At 42.2% G+C, this 23,854-nt stretch overlaps 1 protein-coding gene across 1 annotated transcript in view; it reads left to right on the top strand.

Moving 5' to 3' along the window:
• Positions 1–23,854, top strand: part of megf11 (multiple EGF-like-domains 11) — a 496,621-nt gene that overhangs the window by 459,143 nt on the left and 13,624 nt on the right. The window contains exons 16-20 of the mRNA XM_065002744.1: positions 568–696; positions 2,533–2,661; positions 7,948–8,184; positions 10,017–10,180; positions 21,876–21,942. Of these exons, the coding sequence (XP_064858816.1) occupies positions 568–696; positions 2,533–2,661; positions 7,948–8,184; positions 10,017–10,180; positions 21,876–21,942 (726 nt within the window). The remainder of the gene's footprint in view (positions 1–567; positions 697–2,532; positions 2,662–7,947; positions 8,185–10,016; positions 10,181–21,875; positions 21,943–23,854) is intronic.

Genomic DNA, 23,854 nt, shown 5'->3' with positions numbered 1-23,854 from the left:
CTGATGCTGACTACCTCTTTGTCTGATTATCTCTCTGATGCTGACTATCTCTTTGTCTGATTATCTCTCTGATGCTGGCTATCTCTCTGATGCTGACTACCTCTTTGTCTGATTATCTCTCTGATGCTGGCTATCTCTCTGATGCTGACTACCTCTTTGTCTGATTATCTCTCTGATGCTGACTACCTCTTTGTCTGATTATCTCTCTGATGCTGGCTATCTCTCTGATGCTGACTACCTCTTTGTCTGATTATCTCTCTGATGCTGACTATCTCTCTGTCTGATTATCTCTCTGATGCTGGCTATCTCTCTGTCTTACTATCTCTCTGATGCTGACTACCTCTTTGATGCTGACTATCTCTCTGATGCTGACTATCTCTCTGTCTGACTATCTCACTGATGCTGACTATCTCTCTGTCTGTCTCTCTGTCTGGCTATCTCTCTGTCTCTCCCTTACTCCCTCCCTAACCCTTCTCTTTCTCTCTCTCTCTCTCCCTCACCATCACTCACTCCCCACTCTATCTGCGTCTCTCACTCCCTCATCCCTCCTCTTACTCCCCTCACCAGGTTGTCCATTAGGGTTCTATGGTAGAGACTGTACTGGGGTGTGTCGCTGTCAGAATGGCGGAAACTGTGATCCCATGACAGGACAGTGTGCCTGTCTCACCGGCTTCATTGGGACCAGCTGTGAACAGAGTGAGTGGAACAACATTTATACATGTCTCCTTAATCTCTTAGGGGGCTTTTGGTGCTGGTCCCCATAGCAACTGAATACATCAGGAAGTGAATTGACCAATCAGTCTCTTACTCTGTTTCCTCCTGTATCTCAGAATAACTTTGGTAAAGAACTCGGCTGTCTGAGTAGTTCCATCATGTGCTCTGTGTTCTGTATCAGTGAATGAGTGAGTGGCCTTAGTTCCATCATGTGCTCTGTGTTCTGTATCAGTGAATGAGTGAGTGGCCTTAGTTCCATCATGTGCTCTGTGTCAGTGAATGAGTAAGTGGCCTTAGTTCCATCGTGTGTTCTGTATCAGCGAATGAGTGAGTGGCCTTAGTTCCATCATGTGCTCTGTGTTCTGTGTCAGTGAATGAGTGAGTGGCCTTAGTTCCATCATGTGCTCTGTATTCTGTGTCAGTGAATGAGTGAGTGGCCTTAGTTCCATCATGTGCTCTGTGTTCTGTGTCAGTGGCCTTAGTTCCATCATGTGCTCTGTGTTCTGTATCAGTGGCCTTAGTTCCATCATGTGTTCTGTATCAGTGAATGAGTGGCCTTAGTTCCATCGTGTGCTCTGTGTTCTGTATCAGTGAATGAGTGAGTGGCCTTAGTTCCATCATGTGCTCTGTATTCTATATCAATGAATGAGTGAGTGGCCTTAGTTCCATCATGTGCTCTGTGTTCTGTGTCAGTGAATGAGTGAGTGGCCTTAGTTCCATCATGTGCTCTGTGTTCTGTGTCAGTGAATGAGTGAGTGGCCTTAGTTCCATCATGTGTTCTGTATCAGTGAATGAGTGGCCTTAGTTCCATCATGTGCTCTGTGTTCTGTATCAGTGAATGAGTGAGTGGCCTTAGTTCCATCATGTGCTCTGTGTTCTGTGTCAGTGAATGAGTGAGTGGCCTTAGTTCCATCATGTGCTCTGTGTTCTGTGTCAGTGAATGAGTGAGTGGCCTTAGTTCCATCATGTGCTCTGTATTCTGTGTCAGTGGCCTTAGTTCCATCATGTGCTCTGTGTTCTGTATCAGTGAATGAGTGAGTGGCCTTAGTTCCATCATGTGCTCTGTGTCAGTGAATGAGTGAGTGCCCTTAGTTCCATCATGTGCTCTGTGTCAGTGAATGAGTGAGTGCCCTTAGTTCCATCATGTGCTCTGTGTCAGTGAATGAGTGAGTGCCCTTAGTTCCATCATGTGTTCTCTATCAGTGAATGAGTGAGTGGCCTTAGTTCCATCATGTGCTCTGTGTCAGTGAATGAGTGAGTGCCCTTAGTTCCATCATGTGCTCTGTATCAGTGAATGAGTGAGTGGCCTTAGTTCCATCATGTGCTCTGTATCAGTGAATGAGTGAGTGGCCTTAGTTCCATCATGTGCTCTGTATCAGTGAATGAGTGAGTGGCCTTAGTTCCATCATGTGCTCTGTGTTCTGTATCAGTGAATGAGTGAGTGGCCTTACTTCCGTCATGTGCTCTGTGTCAGTGAATGAGTGAGTGGCCTTAGTTCCATCATGTGCTCTGTGTCTGTGTCAGTGAATGAGTGAGTGGCCTTAGTTCCATCATGTGCTCTGTATCAGTGAATGAGTGAGTGGCCTTAGTTCCATCATGTGCTCTGTGTTCTGTATCAGTGAATGAGTGAGTGGCCTTAGTTCCATCATGTGCTCTGTGTTCTGTATCAGTGAATGAGTGAGTGGCCTTACTTGTATCAAGTGCTCTGTATCAGTGAATGAGTGAGTAACCTTACTGCTCTACCATTCTAGTGCACTACCCATTCTCCTACTCTGTCACTACTTTTAGGGATTTCTTTGTCTTCCTCTCCCCTCTCAGAGTGTCCCCCTGGTACGTTTGGTTACGGATGCCAGCAGCTGTGTGACTGTATGAACAACGCCACCTGTGACTATGTGACTGGAACCTGCTACTGCAGCATCGGATACAAAGGCATCCGCTGTGACCAAGGTGAGGAGAATGGACATTACTACCCAGCAAACCCTGGAACATTCCCAGAACATTAGATTCCCATCCGCTGTGACCAAGGTGAGGAGAATGGACATTACTACCCAGCAAACCCTGAACATTCCCAGAACATTAGATTCCCATCCGCTGTGACCAAGGTGAGGAGAATGGACATTACTACCCAGCAAACCCTGGAACATTCCCAGAACATTAGATTCCCATCCGCTGTGACCAAGGTGAGGAGAATGGACATTACTACCCAGCAAACCCTGGAACATTCCCAGAACATTAGATTCCCATCCGCTGTGACCAAGGTGAGGAGAATGGACATTACTACCCAGCAAACCCTGGAACATTCCCAGAACATTAGATTCCCATCTGATGCAAGGTGTGCAAACCCTGGAACATTCCCAGAACATTAGATTCCCATGCTTTGACCAAGGTGGAGAATGGACATTACTACCCAGCAAACCCTGGAACATTCCCAGAACATTAGATTCCCATCCATCCAAGGTGAGGAATGGACATTACTGTGACCATTCCCAGCTGTGAGGTGATGAGAATGGACATTACTACCCAGCAAACCCTGGAACATTCCCAGAACATTAGATTCCCATCCGCTGTGACCAAGGTGAGGAGAATGGACATTACTACCCAGCAAACCCTGGAACATTCCCAGAACATTAGATTCCCATCCGCTGTGACCAAGGTGAGGAGAATGGACATTACTACCCAGCAAACCCTGGAACATTCCCAGAACATTCAAGGTGAGGAGAAGAATTACTACCCAGCAAACCCTGGAACATTCCCCATTAGATTCCGCTGTGACCAAGGTGAGGAGAATGGACATTACTACCCAGCAAACCCTGGAACATTCCCAGAACATTAGATTCCCATCCGCTGTGACCAAGGTGAGGAGAATGGACATTACTACCCAGCAAACCCTGGAACATTCCCAGAACATTAGATTCCCATCCGCTGTGACCAAGGTGAGGAGAATGGACATTACTACCCAGCAAACCCTGGAACATTCCCAGAACATTAGATTCCCATCCGCTGTGACCAAGGTGAGGAGAATGGACATTACTACCCAGCAAACCCTGGAACATTCCCAGAACATTAGATTCCCATCCGCTGTGACCAAGGTGAGGAGAATGGACATTACTACCCAGCAAACCCTGGAACATTCCCAGAACATTAGATTCCCATCCGCTGTGACCAAGGTGAGGAGAATGGACATTACTACCCAGCAAACCCTGGAACATTCCCAGAACATTAGATTCCCATCCGCTGTGACCAAGGTGAGGAGAATGGACATTACTACCCAGCAAACCCTGGAACATTCCCAGAACATTAGATTCCCATCCGCTGTGACCAAGGTGAGGAGAATGGACATTACTACCCAGCAAACCCTGGAACATTCCCAGAACATTAGATTCCCATCCGCTGTGACCAAGGTGAGGAGAATGGACATTACTACCCAGCAAACCCTGGAACATTCCCAGAACATTAGATTCCCATCCGCTGTGACCAAGGTGAGGAGAATGGACATTACTACCCAGCAAACCCTGGAACATTCCCAGAACATTAGATTCCCATCCGCTGTGACCAAGGTGAGGAGAATGGACATTACTACCCAGCAAACCCTGGAACATTCCCAGAACATTAGATTCCCATCCGCTGTGACCAAGGTGAGGAGAATGGACATTACTACCCAGCAAACCCTGGAACATTCCCAGAACAATGGTGACCAAGGTGAGGAGAATGGACATTACCCAGCAAACCCTGGAACATTCCCAGAACATTAGATTCCCATCCGCTGTGACCAAGGTGAGGAGAATGGACATTACTACCCAGCAAACCCTGGAACATTCCCAGAACATTAGATTCCCATCCGCTGTGACCAAGGTGAGGAGAATGGACATTACTACCCAGCAAACCCTGGAACATTCCCAGAACATTAGATTCCCATCCGCTGTGACCAAGGTGAGGAGAATGGACATTACTACCCAGCAAACCCTGGAACATTCCCAGAACATTAGATTCCCATCCGCTGTGACCAAGGTGAGGAGAATGGACATTACTTCCAGCAAACCCTGGAACATTCCCAGAACATTAGATTCCCATCCGCTGTGACCAAGGTGAGGAGAATGGACATTACTACCCAGCAAACCCTGGAACATTCCCAGAACATTAGATTCCCATCCGCTGTGACCAAGGTGAGGAGAATGGACATTACTACCCAGCAAACCCTGGAACATTCCCAGAACATTAGATTCCCATCCGCTGTGACCAAGGTGAGGAGAATGGACATTACTACCCAGCAAACCCTGGAACATTCCCAGAACATTAGATTCCCATCCGCTGTGACCAAGGTGAGGAGAATGGACATTACTACCCAGCAAACCCTGGAACATTCCCAGAACATTAGATTCCCATCCGCTGTGACCAAGGTGAGGAGAATGGACATTACTACCCAGCAAACCCTGGAACATTCCCAGAACATTAGATTCCCATCCGCTGTGACCAAGGTGAGGAGAATGGACATTACTACCCAGCAAACCCTGGAACATTCCCAGAACATTAGATTCCCATCCGCTGTGACCAAGGTGAGGAGAATGGACATTACTACCCAGCAAACCCTGGAACATTCCCAGAACATTAGATTCCCATCCGCTGTGACCAAGGTGAGGAGAATGGACATTACTACCCAGCAAACCCTGGAACATTCCCAGAACATTAGATTCCCATCCGCTGTGACCAAGGTGAGGAGAATGGACATTACTACCCAGCAAACCCTGGAACATTCCCAGAACATTAGATTCCCATCCGCTGTGACCAAGGTGAGGAGAATGGACATTACTACCCAGCAAACCCTGGAACATTCCCAGAACATTAGATTCCCATCCGCTGTGACCAAGGTGAGGAGAATGGACATTACTACCCAGCAAACCCTGGAACATTCCCAGAACATTAGATTCCCATCCGCTGTGACCAAGGTGAGGAGAATGGACATTACTACCCAGCAAACCCTGGAACATTCCCAGAACATTAGATTCCCATCCGCTGTGACCAAGGTGAGGAGAATGGACATTACTACCCAGCAAACCCTGGAACATTCCCAGAACATTAGATTCCCATCCGCTGTGACCAAGGTGAGGAGAATGGACATTACTACCCAGCAAACCCTGGAACATTCCCAGAACATTAGATTCCCATCCGCTGTGACCAAGGTGAGGAGAATGGACATTACTACCCAGCAAACCCTGGAACATTCCCAGAACATTAGATTCCCATCCGCTGTGACCAAGGTGAGGAGAATGGACATTACTACCCAGCAAACCCTGGAACATTCCCAGAACATTAGATTCCCATCCGCTGTGACCAAGGTGAGGAGAATGGACATTACTACCCAGCAAACCCTGGAACATTCCCAGAACATTAGATTCCCATCCGCTGTGACCAAGGTGAGGAGAATGGACATTACTACCCAGCAAACCCTGGAACATTCCCAGAACATTAGATTCTGTGACCATCCTGGAACATTCCCTGTGACCAAGGTGAGGAGAATGGACATTACTACCCAGCAAACCCTGGAACATTCCCAGAACATTAGATTCCCATCCGCTGTGACCAAGGTGAGGAGAATGGACATTACTACCCAGCAAACCCTGGAACATTCCCAGAACATTAGATTCCCATCCGCTGTGACCAAGGTGAGGAGAATGGAGAATGGAACATTCCCAGAACATTAGATTATCCCCAGCAAACCCTGGAACATTCCCAGAACATTAGATTCCCATCCGCTGTGACCAAGGTGAGGAGAATGGACATTACTACCCAGCAAACCCTGGAACATTCCCAGAACATTAGATTCCCATCCGCTGTGACCAAGGTGAGGAGAATGGACATTACTACCCAGCAAACCCTGGAACATTCCCAGAACATTAGATTCCCATCCGCTGTGACCAAGGTGAGGAGAATGGACATTACCACCCAGCAAACCCTGGAACATTCCCAGAACATTAGATTCCCATCCGCTGTGACCAAGGTGAGGAGAATGGACATTACTACCCAGCAAACCCTGGAACATTCCCAGAACATTAGATTCCCATCCGCTGTGACCAAGGTGAGGAGAATGGACATTACTACCCAGCAAACCCTGGAACATTCCCAGAACATTAGATTCCCATCCGCTGTGACCAAGGTGAGGAGAATGGACATTACTACCCAGCAAACCCTGGAACATTCCCAGAACATTAGATTCCCATCCGCTGTGACCAAGGTGAGGAGAATGGACATTACTACCCAGCAAACCCTGGAACATTCCCAGAACATTAGATTCCCATCCGCTGTGACCAAGGTGAGGAGAATGGACATTACTACCCAGCAAACCCTGGAACATTCCCAGAACATTAGATTCCCATCCGCTGTGACCAAGGTGAGGAGAATGGACATTGGAACACTACCCAGCAAACCCTGGAACATTCCCAGAACATTAGATTCCCATCCGCTGTGACCAAGGTGAGGAGAATGGACATTACTACCCAGCAAACCCTGGAACATTCCCAGAACATTAGATTCCCATCCGCTGTGACCAAGGTGAGGAGAATGGACATTACTACCCAGCAAACCCTGGAACATTCCCAGAACATTAGATTCCCATCCGCTGTGACCAAGGTGAGGAGAATGGACATTACTACCCAGCAAACCCTGGAACATTCCCAGAACATTAGATTCCCATCCGCTGTGACCAAGGTGAGGAGAATGGACATTACTACCCAGCAAACCCTGGAACATTCCCAGAACATTAGATTCCCATCCGCTGTGACCAAGGTGAGGAGAATGGACATTACTACCCAGCAAACCCTGGAACATTCCCAGAACATTAGATTCCCATCCGCTGTGACCAAGGTGAGGAGAATGGACATTACTACCCAGCAAACCCTGGAACATTCCCAGAACATTAGATTCCCATCCGCTGTGACCAAGGTGAGGAGAATGGACATTACTACCCAGCAAACCCTGGAACATTCCCAGAACATTAGATTCCCATTTAAGTTCTAGCTAGGTTTTTTTTTTTTTTTTTTGTGAGTACATTTGCTGTGATCTAACAAATGTTCTGGGAACATTCACAGAACCAATTTTGGTTTGCTGGGTAATCTCTCTGTCTTTCTATCTCTGTCCCTCTTTCAAGCTGGATCGCTTTATCTTTCTCTGTCTCTGTCTCTCTCAAACAAACACACTTATTAACCTCCCGCTTGTCTGTGTGTGTGTTCCTCTCCTCAGCTGCTCTGATGATGGAGGAGCTGAACCCTTACACTAAGATCAGTCCAGCGCGGGGAGGTTCAGAGCACCAGTCAGCTGGGGCTGTGATGGGCATCATCTTCCTCCTCCTCCTCATCATGATGGCTATGCTCAGCCTGTTTGTCTGGTTCCGACAGAGACAGAAGGACAAGGGACACCACATGCAGCCTAGTGTGGCATATACACCTGGCCTGAGGATAACACACACCGACTATTCTGGTGAGTTGACCCCTAACCCCTAACCCCTAACCCTGTACACCTGGCCTGAGGATAACACACACTGACTATTCTGGTGAGTTGACCCCTGACCCCTAACCCCTAACCCTGTACACCTGGCCTGAGGATAACACACACAGACTATTCTGGTGAGTTGACCCCTGACCCTGTACACCTGGCCTGAGGATAACACACACCGACTATTCTGGTGAGTTGACCCCTGACCCTGTACACCTGGACTGAGGATAACACACACCGACTATTCTGGTGAGTTGACCCCTAACCCCTAATCCTGCACCCTTACCCTGACCATAACCCTAACCCTGTACACCTGGCCTGAGGATAACAAACACTAACTATTCGGGTGAGTTTACCCCTGACCCCTAACCCTATACACCTGGCCTGAGGATAACAAACACCAACTATTCGGGTGAGTTGACCCCTGACCCCTAACCCTATACACCTGGCCTGAGGATAACAAATACCGACTATTCTGGTGAGTTGACCCCTGACCACTAACCCTATACACCTGGCCTGAGGACAACAAATACCGACTATTCTGGTGAGTTGACACCTAACCCCTGACTCTACCCCCTGACCCCTAATCCTGAACCCTTACCCTGGCCATAACCCTAACTCTTAACCCTGTACACCTGGCCTGAGGATAACACACACCGACTATTCTGGTGAGTTGACCCCTGACCCCTAACCCTAACCCCTGACTCTACCCCCTGACCCCTAATCCTGGACCCTTACCCTGACCATAACCCTAACTCCTAACCCTGTACACCTGGCCGGAGGCTAACACACACAGACTATTCTGGTGCATTGACTCTGTCTCTAACCCTAACTCAAACCCTAACCCTGACCCCTAACCCTGACCTCTAACTCTAACCCTAACTCTGACCCCTAACCCTGACCCCTAACCTAACCCTGACCCCTAACTCTAACCCTAACTCTGACCCCTAACTCTGACCCCTAACTCTAACCCCCCTAACCCTACCCCTAACTCTGACACCTGACCCCTTAACTCTAACCCTAACTCTGACCCATAAACCTGACCCCTAACTCTGACCCCTAACTCTGACCCTAACTCTGACCCATAACCCTGACCCCTAACTCTGACCCCTAACTCTAACTCTGACCCCTAACTCTAAGCCTGACCCCTAACCCTGACACCTAACCCTAATTCTGACCCTGACCCCTAACTCTGACCCTGACCACGAACTCTGACCCTGACCCCTAACCCTGACCCCTAACTCTAACCCCTAACTCTGACCCCTAACTCTAAGCCTGACCTCTAACTCTAAGCCTGACCCCTAACACTAACCCTGACACCTAAACCTAATTCTGACCCTGACCCCTAACTCTGACCCTGACCACGAACTCTGACCCTGACCCCTGACCCCTAACCCTGACCCCTAACTCTAACCCTGACCGCTAACTCTAACCCTGACCCCTAACTCTAACCCTGACCTCTAACCCTAACTCTAACCCTGATGCCTAACCCCTAACTCTAACCCTAACCCTGAACACAAACTCTAATCCTAACTCTAACCCTAACCCCTAACTCTAATCCTAACCCTGGCACCAAACCCTACACACCTGAATCATCAGCACTGACCACTCTCTCTCTCTGGTAAGCTACCATGATCCATTCAATCTACAGATAAGATCCCTAAAAAAATTGTAGTAATTATGTGGTCCATTGGGAGCACTGAAGTAAACTCTCTCTCTCTTCTCTCTCTCTCTCTCTCTCTCTCTCTCACTCTCTCTCTCTCTCTCTCTCTCTCTCTCTCACTCTCTCTCTCTCTCAGAGTGTGGCAGTACGGTAGCCATGCGTCCCTCCACCCTGGATGTGTCCCAGACTCTAACCCAGAGTGGTAGCAGCTTATCAGGAAGCTGTATCTCCAACCCCTCCTATCACACCGTGTCTGTACCTCAGTATAGCCTGGCCTCAACTATCACCACCAACCTGGATAGCACGTTCACTGTCGCGGTAACACACACACTCACTCAAATGATAAAAGTGGTTTGAATCATGCATACAAAATGGAATACAGATGCTCAACGGAAACACCATCATATCTCTACATACAGCGTTTTGCAAAAGTATTCATCCCCCTTGGTGTTTTTCCTATTTTGTTGCATAACAACCTGTAATTTAAATGGATGTTTATTTGGATTTCATGTAATGGACACAAACTATTCCAAATTAGTGAAGTGAAATGAAAAAATAAAATTGAAAAGTGGTGCGTGTGTATGTGTATTCACTCCCTTTGCTATGAAGCCACTAAATAAGATCTGGTGCAACAAATTACATTCAGAAGTCACATAATTAGTTAAATAAAGTCCATCTGTGTGCAGTCTAAGAGTCACATGATCTGTCACATGATCTCAGTCTCTGTTCTGAAAGGCCCCAGAGTCTGCAACACCACTAAGCAAGGGGCACCACCAAGCAAGTGGCACCATGAAGACCAAGGATCTCTCCAAACAGGTCAGGGACAAAGTTGTGGAGAAGTACAGATCAGGGTTGGGTTATAAAAAAATATCAGAAACTTTGAACATCCCACGGAGCACCATTAAATCCATTATTTAAAGAATGGAAAGAATATGGCACCACAAACCTGCCAAGAGAGGGCCGCCCACCAAAACTCATGGACCAGGCAAGGAGGGCATTAATCAGAGAGGCAACAAAGAGACCAAAGATAACCCTGAAGGAGCTGCAAAGCTCCACAGTGGAGATTGGAGTATCTGTCCATAGGACCACTAAGTCGTACACTCCACAGAACTGGGCTTTACGGAAGCGTGGCCAGAAAAAAAGCTAAAACCTGTTTTGTTTTTTTTTAGTTTTCAGGGAACTCCACCCCCCCCCGTTCAGTTGAAAAGGTGGCGCAGGGAATTCAAAAATATTCTTTAGAAATATTTAACTTTCACACATTAACAAGTCCAATATCTCAAATGAAAGAGAAACATCTTGTTCATCTACCCATCGTCTCCGATTTTTAAAATGTTTTACAGTGAAAACACAACATAAATTTATGTTAGACCACCACCAAACCAAAGAAAAAACGCAGCCATTTTTTCCAGCCAAAGATAAAATCACAAAAGCAGGATTAGAAATAAAATGATTCACTAACCTCTTGAGAATCTTCATCAAGAAATTACAACATAAATATTCCCTTACCTCTGATGATCTTTCATCAGAATGTAGTGCAAGGAGTCCTAGTTCCACAATAAATCGTTGTTTTGTTCCATAATGTCCAATACTAGTGTCCAAGTAGCAGCATTTGCTATCACTTTCAGCTCACATGCCCAAAAACTGACTGCTGGTCCAAGATAACTCACACAAAAAATTCCAAAAGATATATTCCAGGTCGAATAAACTGGTCAAACTAAGTAGAGAATCAATCTTCAGGATGTTATTATCATATATATCCAATAACGTTCCAACCGGATCACCAGGGAAACCTGTTTCAGTCTTCCAGAGATTTGAGACTGGGATGGAGGTTCACCTTCCAGCAGGACAATGACCCTAAGCATACTGCTAAAGCAACACTCGAGTGGTTTTTCTCTCTCGTCCATGTGCATGGAAACACTACAGCCAAAATGGGAGCCACTTAGAAAAACTACAACTTCTCCCTCATTTAAAAAAGAAACCAGCCTGAAACTATTTCTAAAGACTGTTGACATCTAGTGGAAGCCCTAGGAACTGCAAATAATAAAAGTGCCAGCCATTGAAAACAGTGGTAGGCTGACATTTTTTTGGGGGGGTTGGTTTGTCCTCGGGGTTTTGCCTGCCATTTCAGTTCTGTTATATTCACAGACATTATTTTAACAGTTTTAGAAACGTTAGAGTGTGTTTTATCCAAATCTACCAATTAGCTTCTGGGTCTGAGTAACAGTCAGTTTGCTTTTCATCCGGACATCAAAATACTGCCCTCTATCCCAAAGAGGTTATAGAGACACACCTCAAGAGACTTGCAGCTGTAATTTATGCAAAAGGTGGCTATACAAAGTATTGACTTGGGGAGGCAAATAGTCATGCACGCTCAAGTTTCCATTTTTTTTGTCTTATTTCTTGTTAGTTTCACAATAAAAAACATGTTGCATCTTCAAAGTGGTAGGTATGTTGTGTAAATCAAATGATACAAACCCTGCCCAAAAAATCTATTTTAATTCCAGGTTGTAAGGCAACAAAATAGGAAAAATGCCACAGGGTGAATACTTTCGCAAGCCACTGTACCATCATATATCTATATATACCATCATACCAATATGTACCATTATACCTCTATACCATCATATATCTATATATACCATCATACCTATATGTACCATTATATCTCTATACCATCATATACCTATATATACCATCATATCTATTTATACCTATATATACCATCATATACCTATATATACCACCATATACCTATATATACCAACATATACCTACATACATCATCATATACCTATAAATACCATCATATCTATATGTACCATCATACACCTATATATATACCATCATATACCTATATATACCATCATATCTATATATACCATCATATCTATATATACCATCATATATCTATATATACCATACCTATATATATATACTATCATATCTATATATACCATCATATCTATATGTACCATTATACCTCTATACCATCATATACCTATATATACACCATCATATCTATTTATACCTATATATACCTATATATACCTATATATACCAACATATACCTATATACACCATCATATACCTATATATGCCATCATATCTATATATACAGTGCCTTGCGAAAGTATTCGGCCCCCTTGAACTTTGCGACCTTTTGCCACATTTCAGGCTTCAAACATAAAGATATAAAACTGTATTTTTTTGTGAAGAATCAACAACAAGTGGGACACAATCATGAAGTGGAACGACATTTATTGGATATTTCAAACTTTTTTAACAAATCAAAAACTGAAAAATTGGGCGTGCAAAATTATTCAGCCCCCTTTAGTTTAGTTTAGTTTAGTTTATTTTTACAGGGACAGTGCACATTAATCAACGTTTCAGTAAAAGTGCCGGTTTTAGCCAGCCGGCTAATTTTCAACCGCAGTCCCTGGGCAGGTTATTAAAAACAATTACAATATAGACAATAGCACCATAGAACAAGCAAGACATAGCAACATAGGACAAGCAAGACATAGCATACAGACAGAGCAACATAGAACAAAAAGCAGCAAGACAATATTCATAAAAGCAACAAAGTGTTCCCACACCTCACAAGCTACAGACAACAGACAACATGGAAAGCGGCAACACACAGCTAGGGACTATGTTCACAAATCTGATTGACCTTTAGCCAGGTCTTCAAGCATTTTGTGAAAGTGTGATATGTGGTGCAGTTATGTGTGTCTGATGGCAGTGTATTCCAGACATGGGAAGCTCTCACAGAGAATGCAGATTTACTAAAGGTGCTTTTCCTTAGGGGAACTATACAGTCACCTCTCATGGCAGACCTTGTGGATCTGCTGCCATATGTCTGTTAAGTTAATATGTTAGTATTAAGTTAATACTTTGTAGCGCCACCTTTTGCTGCGATTACAGCTGTAAGTCGCTTGGGGTATGTCTCTATCAGTTTTGCACATCGAGAGACTGAAATTTTTTCCCATTCCTCCTTGCAAAACAGCTCGAGCTCAGTGAGGTTGGATGGAGAGCATTTGTGAACAGCAGTTTTCAGTTCTTTCCACAGATTCTCGATTGGATTCAGGTCTGGACTTTGACTTGGCCATTCTAACACCTGGATATGTTTATTTTTGAACCATTCCATTGTAGATTTTGCTTTATGTTTTGGATCATTGTCTTGTTGGAAGACAAATCTCCGTCCCAGTCTCAGGTCTTTTGCAGACTCCATCAGGTTTTTCCTCCAGAATGGTCCTGTATTTGGCTCCATCCATCTTCCCATCAATTTTAACCATCTTCCCTGTCCCTGCTGAAGAAAATCAGGCCCAAACCATGATGCTGCCACCACCATGTTTGACAGTGGGGATGGTGTGTTCAGGGTGATGAGCTGTGTTGCTTTTACGCCAAACATAACGTTTTGCATTGTTGCCAAAAAGTTCAATTTTGGTTTCATCTGACCAGAGCACCTTCTTCCACATGTTTGGTGTGTCTCCCAGGTGGCTTGTGGCAAACTTTAAACAACACTTTTTATGGATATCTTTAAGATATGGCTTTCTTCTTGCCACTCTTCCATAAAGGCCAGATTTGTGCAATATACGACTGATTGTTGTCCTATGGACAGAGTCTCCCACCTCAGCTGTAGATCTCTGCAGTTCATCCAGAGTGATCATGGGCCTCTTGGCTGCATCTCTGATCAGTCTTCTCCTTGTATGAGCTGAAAGTTTAGAGGGACGGCCAGGTCTTGGTAGATTTGCAGTGGTCTGATACTCCTTCCATTTCAATATTATCGCTTGCACAGTGCTCCTTGGGATGTTTAAAGCTTGGGAAATATTTTTGTATCCAAATCCGGCTTTAAACTTCTTCACAACAGTATCTCTGACCTGCCTGGTGTGTTCCTTGATCTTCATGATGCTCTCTGCGCTTTTAACGGACCTCTGAGACTATCACAGTGCAGGTGCATTTATACGGAGACTTGATTACACACAGGTGGATTGTATTTATCATCATTAGTCATTTAGGTCAACATTGGATCATTCAGAGATCCTCACTGAACTTCTGGAGAGAGTTTGCTGCACTGAAAGTAAAGGGGGCTGAATAATTTTGCACGCCCAATTTGTCAGTTTTTGATTTGTTAAAGAAGTTTTAAATATCCAATAAATGTCGTTCCACTTCATGATTGTGTCCCACTTGTTGTTGATTCTTCACAAAAAAATACAGTTTTATATCTTTATGTTTGAAGCCTGAAATGTGGCAAAAGGTCGCAAAGTTCAAGGGGGCCGAATACTTTCGCAAGGCACTGTATACCATCATACATATATGTACCATTATATCTCTATATATACCATCATACCTATATACTATCATACCTATATACCATCATACCTATATACTATCATACCTATATACCATCATACCTATATACTATCATACCTATATACTATCATACCTATATACCATCATACCTATATACCATCATACCTATATACCATCATACCTATATACTATCATACCTATATACCATCATACCTATATACCATCATACCTATATACTATCATACCTATATACTATCGTACCTATATACTATCATACCTATATACTATCATACCTATTTACCATCATACCTATATACTATCATACCTATATACTATCATACATATATACTATCATACCTATATACTATCATACCTATATACTAGCATACCTATATACCTATATACTATCATACCTATATACCATCATACCTATATACTATCATACCTATATACTATCATACCTATATATACCATCATACCTATATACCATCATACCTATATACTATCATACCTATATACTATCATACCTATATACCATCATACCTATATACTATCATACCTATGTACTATCATACCTATATACTATCATACCTATATACTATCATATGTCTATATATACCATCATACCTATATACCATCATACCTATATACTATCATACCTATATACCATCATACCTATATACCATCATACCTATATACTATCATACCTATATACTATCATACCTATATACTATCATACCTATATACTATCATACCTATATACTATCATATGTCTATATATACCATCATACCTATATACCATCATATATATATACACCATCATACATCTATATATACCTTTATATATCTATATACACCACCATTACTATATATACCATCATATATCAATACCTTTATATATCTATATATACCATCATATATCAATACCTTTATATATCTATATATACCATCATATATCAATACCTTTATATATCTATATATACCATCATATATCAATACCTTTATATATCTATATATACCATCATATATCTATATATACCATCATATACCATCATATACCATCATATATCTATATATACCATCATATATCAATACCTTTATATATCTATATATACCATCATATATCTATATATACCTTTATATATCTATATATACCACCATTACTATATATACCATCATATATCAATACCTTTATATATCTATATACACCACCATTACTATATATACCATCATATATCAATACCTTTATATATCTATATATACCATCATATATCAATACCTTTATATATCTATATATACCATCATATATCTATATATACCATCATATATCTATATATACCATCATATATATATACCATCATATATATATACCATCATATATATATACCATCATATATATATACCATCATATATATATACCATCATATATCTATATATACCATCATATATATATACCATCATATATATATACCATCATATATCTATATATACCATCATATATCTATATATACCATCATATATCTATATATACCATCATATATCTATATATACCATCATATATCAATAACCTTTATATATCTATATATACCATCATATATCTATATATACCATCATATATCTATATATACCATCATATATATATATATACCATCATATATCTATATATACCATCATATATCTATATATACCATCATATATCTATATATACCATCATATATCTATATATACCATCATATACCATCATATATATATACCATCATATACCATCATATACCATCATATATCTATATATACCATCATATATCTATATATACCATCATATACCATCATATACCATCATATATCTATATATATATATACCATCATATACCATCATATACCATCATATATCTATATATACCATCATATATCTATATATACCATCATATATCTATATATACCACCATATATCATCATATATCTATATATACCATCATATATCATACCTTTATATATCTATATATACCATCATATATATACCATCATATATCTATATATACCATCATATATCTATATATACCATCATATATCTATATATACCATCATATCAATACCTTTATATATCTATATATACCAATACCTTTATATATCTATATATACCATCATATATCTATATATACCATCATATATCTATATATACATCATATATCTATATATACATATATCAATATATATCTATATATACCATCATATACCATATACCATCATATATCTATATATACCATCATATATCTATATATACCATCATATATCTATATATACCATCATATATCTATATATACCTTTATATATCTATATATCATATATATACCATCATATATCTATATATACCATATATCTATATATATCATATATCAATACCTTTATATATCTATATATCTCATATATCTATATATATATATCTATATATACCATCATATATCTATATATACCATCATATATCTATATATACCATCATATATCTATATATACCATATATCTATATATATCATATATCTATATACCATCATATATCTATATATACCATCATATATCTATATATACCATCATATATCTATATATACCATCATATATCATATATATATACCATATATCTATATATACCATCATATATCTATATATATATCTATATATCTATATATACCATATATCTATATATACATCATATATCATATATCTATATATACCCATATACTATCATATATCTATATATACCATCATATATCTATATATACCTTTTATATATCATATATCTATATATACCATCATATATCTATATATACCTTTATATATCTATATATACCATATATCTATATATACCATCATATATCTATATATACCATCATATATCTATATATACCTTTATATATCTATATATACCATCATATATCTATATATACCATATATCTATATATACCATCATATATCTATATATACCATATATCTATATATACCATCATATATCTATATATACCATATATCTATATATACCATCATATATCTATATATACCATCATATACCATCATATATCTATATATACCATTATATATCTATATATACCATCATATACCATCATATATCTATATATACCATCATATATCTATATATACATCATATATCATATATCTCATATATACCATCATATATCTATATATACCATCATATATCTATATATACAATCATATATCTATATATACCTTTATATATCTATATATACCATCATATATCAATACCATCATATATCTATATATACCATCATATATCTATATATACCATCATATATCAATACCATCATATATCTATATTATACCATCATATATCTATATATACCATCATATATCTATATATACCATCATATATCTATATATACCATCATATATCTATATATACCATCATATATCTATATATACCATCATATATCTATATATACCATCATATATCAATACCATCATATATCTATATTATACCATCATATATCTATATATACCATCATATATCATATACCATCATATATCTATATATACCATCATATATCTATATATACCATCATATATCTATATATACCATCATATATCTATATATACCATCATATATCTATATATACCATCATATATCTATATATACCATCATATATCTATATATACCATCATATATCTATATATACCATCATATATCTATATATACCATCATATATCTATATATCATATATCTATATATACCATCATATATCTATATATACCATCATATATCTATATATACCATCATATATCTATATATACCATCATATATCTATATATATTTTTTTCCATTTTAAGTCATTTAGCAGACGCTCTTATCCAGAGCGACTTACAAAGTGGTGCATTCACCTTATGACATCCAGTGGAACAGTAGTGCATCTAAATCTTTTAAGGGGGAGGGGGGGTGAGAGGGATTACTTTATCCTATCCTAGGTATTCCTTAAAGAGGTGGGGTTTCAGGTGTCTCCGGAAGGTGGTGATTGACTCCGCTGTCCTGGCGTCGTGAGGGAGTTTGTTCCACCATTGGGGGGCCAGAGCAGCGAACAGTTTTGACTGGGCTGAGCGGGAACTGTACTTCCTCAGTGGTAGGGAGGCGAGCAGGCCAGAGGTGGATGAACGCAGTGCCCTTGTTTGGGTGTAGGGCCTGATCAGAGCCTGGAGGTACTGAGGTGCCGTTCCCCTCACAGCTCCGTAGGCAAGCACCATGGTCTTGTAGCGGATGCGAGCTTCAACTGGAAGCCAGTGGAGGGAGCGGAGGAGCGGGGTGACGTGAGAGAACTTGGGAAGGTTGAACACCAGACGGGCTGCGGCGTTCTGGATGAGTTGTAGGGGTTTAATGGCACAGGCAGGGAGCCCAGCCAACAGCGAGTTGCAGTAATCCAGACGGGAGATGACAAGTGCCTGGATTAGGACCTGCGCCGCTTCCTGTGTGAGGCAGGGTCGTACTCTGCGGATGTTGTAGAGCATGAACCTACAGGAACGGGCCACCGCCTTGATGTTAGTTGAGAACGACAGGGTGTTGTCCAGGATCACGCCAAGGTTCTTAGCGCTCTGGGAGGAGGACACAATGGAGTTGTCAACCGTGATGGCGAGATCATGGAACGGGCAGTCCTTCCCCGGGAGGAAGAGCAGCTCCGTCTTGCCGAGGTTCAGCTTGAGGTGGTGATCCGTCATCCACACGGATATGTCTGCCAGACATGCAGAGATGCGATTCGCCACCTGGTCATCAGAAGGGGGAAAGGAGAAGATTAATTGTGTGTCGTCTGCATAGCAATGATAGGAGAGACCATGTGAGGTTATGACAGAGCCAAGTGACTTGGTGTATAGCGAGAATAGGAGAGGGCCTAGAACAGAGCCCTGGGGACACCAGTGGTGAGAGCACGTGGTGTGGAGACGGATTCTCGCCACGCCACCTGGTAGGAGCGACCTGTCAGGTAGGACGCAATCCAAGCGTGGGCCGCGCCGGAGATGCCCAACTCGGAGAGGGTGGAGAGGAGGATCTGATGGTTCACAGTATCGAAGGCAGCCGATAGGTCTAGAAGGATGAGAGCAGAGGAGAGAGAGTTAGCTTTAGCAGTGCGGAGCGCCTCCGTGATACAGAGAAGAGCAGTCTCAGTTGAATGACTAGTCTTGAAACCTGACTGATTTGGATCAAGAAGGTCATTCTGAGAGAGATAGCGGGAGAGCTGGCCAAGGACGGCGCGTTCAAGAGTTTTGGAGAGAAAAGAAAGAAGGGATACTGGTCTGTAGTTGTTGACATCGGAGGGATCGAGTGTAGGTTTTTTCAGAAGGGTGCAACTCTCGCTCTCTTGAAGACGGAGGGACGTAGCCAGCGGTCAGGGATGAGTTGATGAGCGAGGTGAGGTAAGGGAGAAGGTCTCCGGAAATGGTCTGGAGAAGAGAGGAGGGGATAGGGTCAAGCGGGCAGGTTGTTGGGCCGTCACAAGACGCGAGATTTCATCTGGAGAGAGAGGGGAGAAAGAGGTCAGAGCACAGGGTAGGGCAGTGTGAGCAGAACCAGCGGTGTCGTTTGACTTAGCAAACGAGGATCGGATGTCGTCGACCTTCTTTTCAAAATGGTTGACGAAGTCATCTGCAGAGAGGAGGAGGGGGAGGGGGAGGATTCAGGAGGGAGGAGAAGGTTGCATAGAGCTTCCTAGGGTTAGAGGCAGATGCTTGGAATTTAGAGTGGTAGAAAGTGGCTTTAGCAGCAGAGAGAGAAGAGGAAAATGTAGAGAGGAGGGAGTGAAAAGATGTCAGGTCCGCAGGGAGGCGAGTTTTCCTCCATTTCCGCTCGGCTGCCCGGAGCCCTGTCATATATCTATATATACCATCATATATCTATATATACCATCATATATCTATATATACCATCATATATATATATATACCATATATCTATATATACCATCATATATATATATATATATACCATCATATATCTATATATACCATCATATATTTATATATACCATCATATATCTATATATACCATCATATATCTATATATACCATCATATATCTATATATACCATCATATATATATATATATACCATATATCTATATATACCATCATATATCTATATATACCATCATATATCTATATATACCATATATCTATATATACCATCATATATATATATATATATACCATTATATATATCGAAATATACCATCATATCTATTTACCATTATATATCAATACCTGCATATATCTATATATACCATCATATCTATTTACCATTATATATCAATACCTGCATATATCTCTATATACCATATATCTATATATACCATTATATATATCTATATATACCATCATATCTATTTACCATCATATATATATATATACCATCATATATCTATATATACCATCATATATCTATATATACCACCATATATCTATATATACCATCATATCTCTATATATACCATCATATCTCTATATATACCTGCATATATCTCTATATACCATATATCTATATATACCATTATATATATCTCTATATACCATCATATATCTATATTTACCATTATATATCAATACCTGCATATATCTCTATTCCATCTTGTATGTTCAGTACGTTTGTGTGTTAGATTTGAATTAGCCCTAATGTTAATGCAGTGTGTTTCCTTCATCAGTCCAGCTCCCTGAAAGGAGTCAGGAATGGATCAGAGTGGAGAGCCTACTGCAACCTCAACCACCTGGGTATGTCTCCTCCTCTCTCCTCCTCTCTCCTCCTCTCCCCCTTTCCTCTCTCTCTGACCCTACTGCAACCTCAACCACCTGGGTATGTCTCCTCCTCTCTCCTCCTCTCTCCTCCTCTCCCCCTTTCCTCTCTCTCTGACCCTACTGCAACCTCAACCACCTGGGTATGTCTCCTCCTCTCTCCTCCTCTCTCCTCCTCTCCCCCTTTCCTCTCTCTCTGACCCTACTGCAACCTCAACCACCTGGGTATGTCTCCTCCTCACTCCTCCTCTCCTCTCTCTCTAGCCCTAACCCTACTGCAACCTCAACCACCTGGGTATGTCTCCTCCTCTCTCCTCCTCTCTCCTCCTCTCCCCCTTTCCTCTCTCTCTGACCCTACTGCAACCTCAACCACCTGGGTATGTCTCCTCCTCTCTCCTCCTCTCTCCTCCTAACCCCTCGCTCCTCCTCTCCTCTCTCTCTAGCCCTAACCCTACTGCAACCTCAACCACCTGGGTATGTCTCCTCCCTCACTCCTCCTCTCTCTCCCCTCTCTCTAGCCCTAACCCTACTGCAACCTCAACCACCTGGGTATGTCTCCTCCTCTCTCCTCCTCTCTCTCTCCTCCTCTCCCCTTTCCTCCTCCTCCTTTCTCCTCCTCTCCTCTCTCCCTAACCCTACTGCAACCTCAACCACCTGGGTATGTCTCCTCCTCCTCCTCCTCCTCCTCCCTCCTCCTCCTCCTCCTCTCCTCTCTCTCTAACCTGACCCTACTGCAACCTCAACCACCTGGGTATGGCTCCTCCTCTCCTCCTCCTCTCTCCTCCTAACTCCTCCTCTCCCTCCTCTCCTCTCTCTCTAACCCTAACCCTACTGCAACCTCAACCACCTGGGTATGTCTCCCTCTCTCTCTCCTCAACCACCTGGGTATGTCTCCTCCTCTCCTCCTAACCCCCTCCCCTCTCCTCTCTCTCTAACCCCTAACCCTACTGCAACCTCAACCACCTGGGCTCCTCCTCTCCTCCCCTGTCTCCTCCTTCTCTCTCCTCCTCTCCCTCTCTCTCCTCCTCCTCCCTTTCTCCTCCTCTCCCTCTCTCTAATCCTCTCAACCACCTGGGTATGGCTCCTCCCTCCCTTTCTCCTCCTCTCCTCTCTCTAACCCTAACCCTACTGCAACCTCAACCACCTGGGTATGTCTCCTCCTCCTCCTCCTCCTCCTCCTCCTCCTCGCTCCTCCTCTCCTCTCTCTCTAACCCTAACCCTACTGCAACCTCAAGCACCTGGGTATGGCTCCTCCTCTCCTCCTCCTCCTCTCCCCTTTCTCCTCCTCTCCCCTCCTCTCCTCTCTCTCTAACCCTAACCCTACTGCAACCTCATCCACCTGGGTATGGCTCCTCCTCTCCTCCTCCTCCTCTCCCCTTTCTCCTCCTCTCCTCTCCTCTCTCTCTAACCCTAACCCTACTGCAACCTCAACCACCTGGGTATGTCTCCTCCTCTCTCGTCCTAACCCCTCGCTCCTCCTCTCCTCTCTCTCTAACCCTAACCCTACTGCAACCTCAACCACCTGAGTAGGGCTCCTCCTCTCTCCTCCCCTCCTCTCTCTCCTTCTCTCTCCTCCTCTCCTCTCCTCTCTCCTCCTCTCTCCTCCTCCCTTTCTCCTCCTCTCCTCTCTCTCTAACCCTAACCCTACTGCAACCTCAACCACCTGGGTATGGCTCCTCCTCTCTCCTCCTAACCCCTCGCTCCTCCTCTCCTCTCTCTCTAACCCTAACGCTATTGCAACCTCAAACACCTGGGTATGTCTCCTCCTCTCCCCTCACTCCTCCTCTCCCCATCTCTATCCTCCTCTCTTCTCTCTTCTCACTCCTCCTCCTCCTCCTCCTATCCCCTCACTCCCCCTCTCCCCTCTCTCCTTCTCTCTCATCCTCTCTTC

The sequence above is a fragment of the Oncorhynchus nerka genome, linkage group LG17 (genome assembly GCF_034236695.1).
Source record: "Oncorhynchus nerka isolate Pitt River linkage group LG17, Oner_Uvic_2.0, whole genome shotgun sequence".
NCBI lineage: Eukaryota > Metazoa > Chordata > Actinopteri > Salmoniformes > Salmonidae > Oncorhynchus > Oncorhynchus nerka.
The sequence above is the reverse complement of the archived record's forward strand: the minus strand, read 5'-3'. Positions and strand labels throughout refer to the sequence as shown.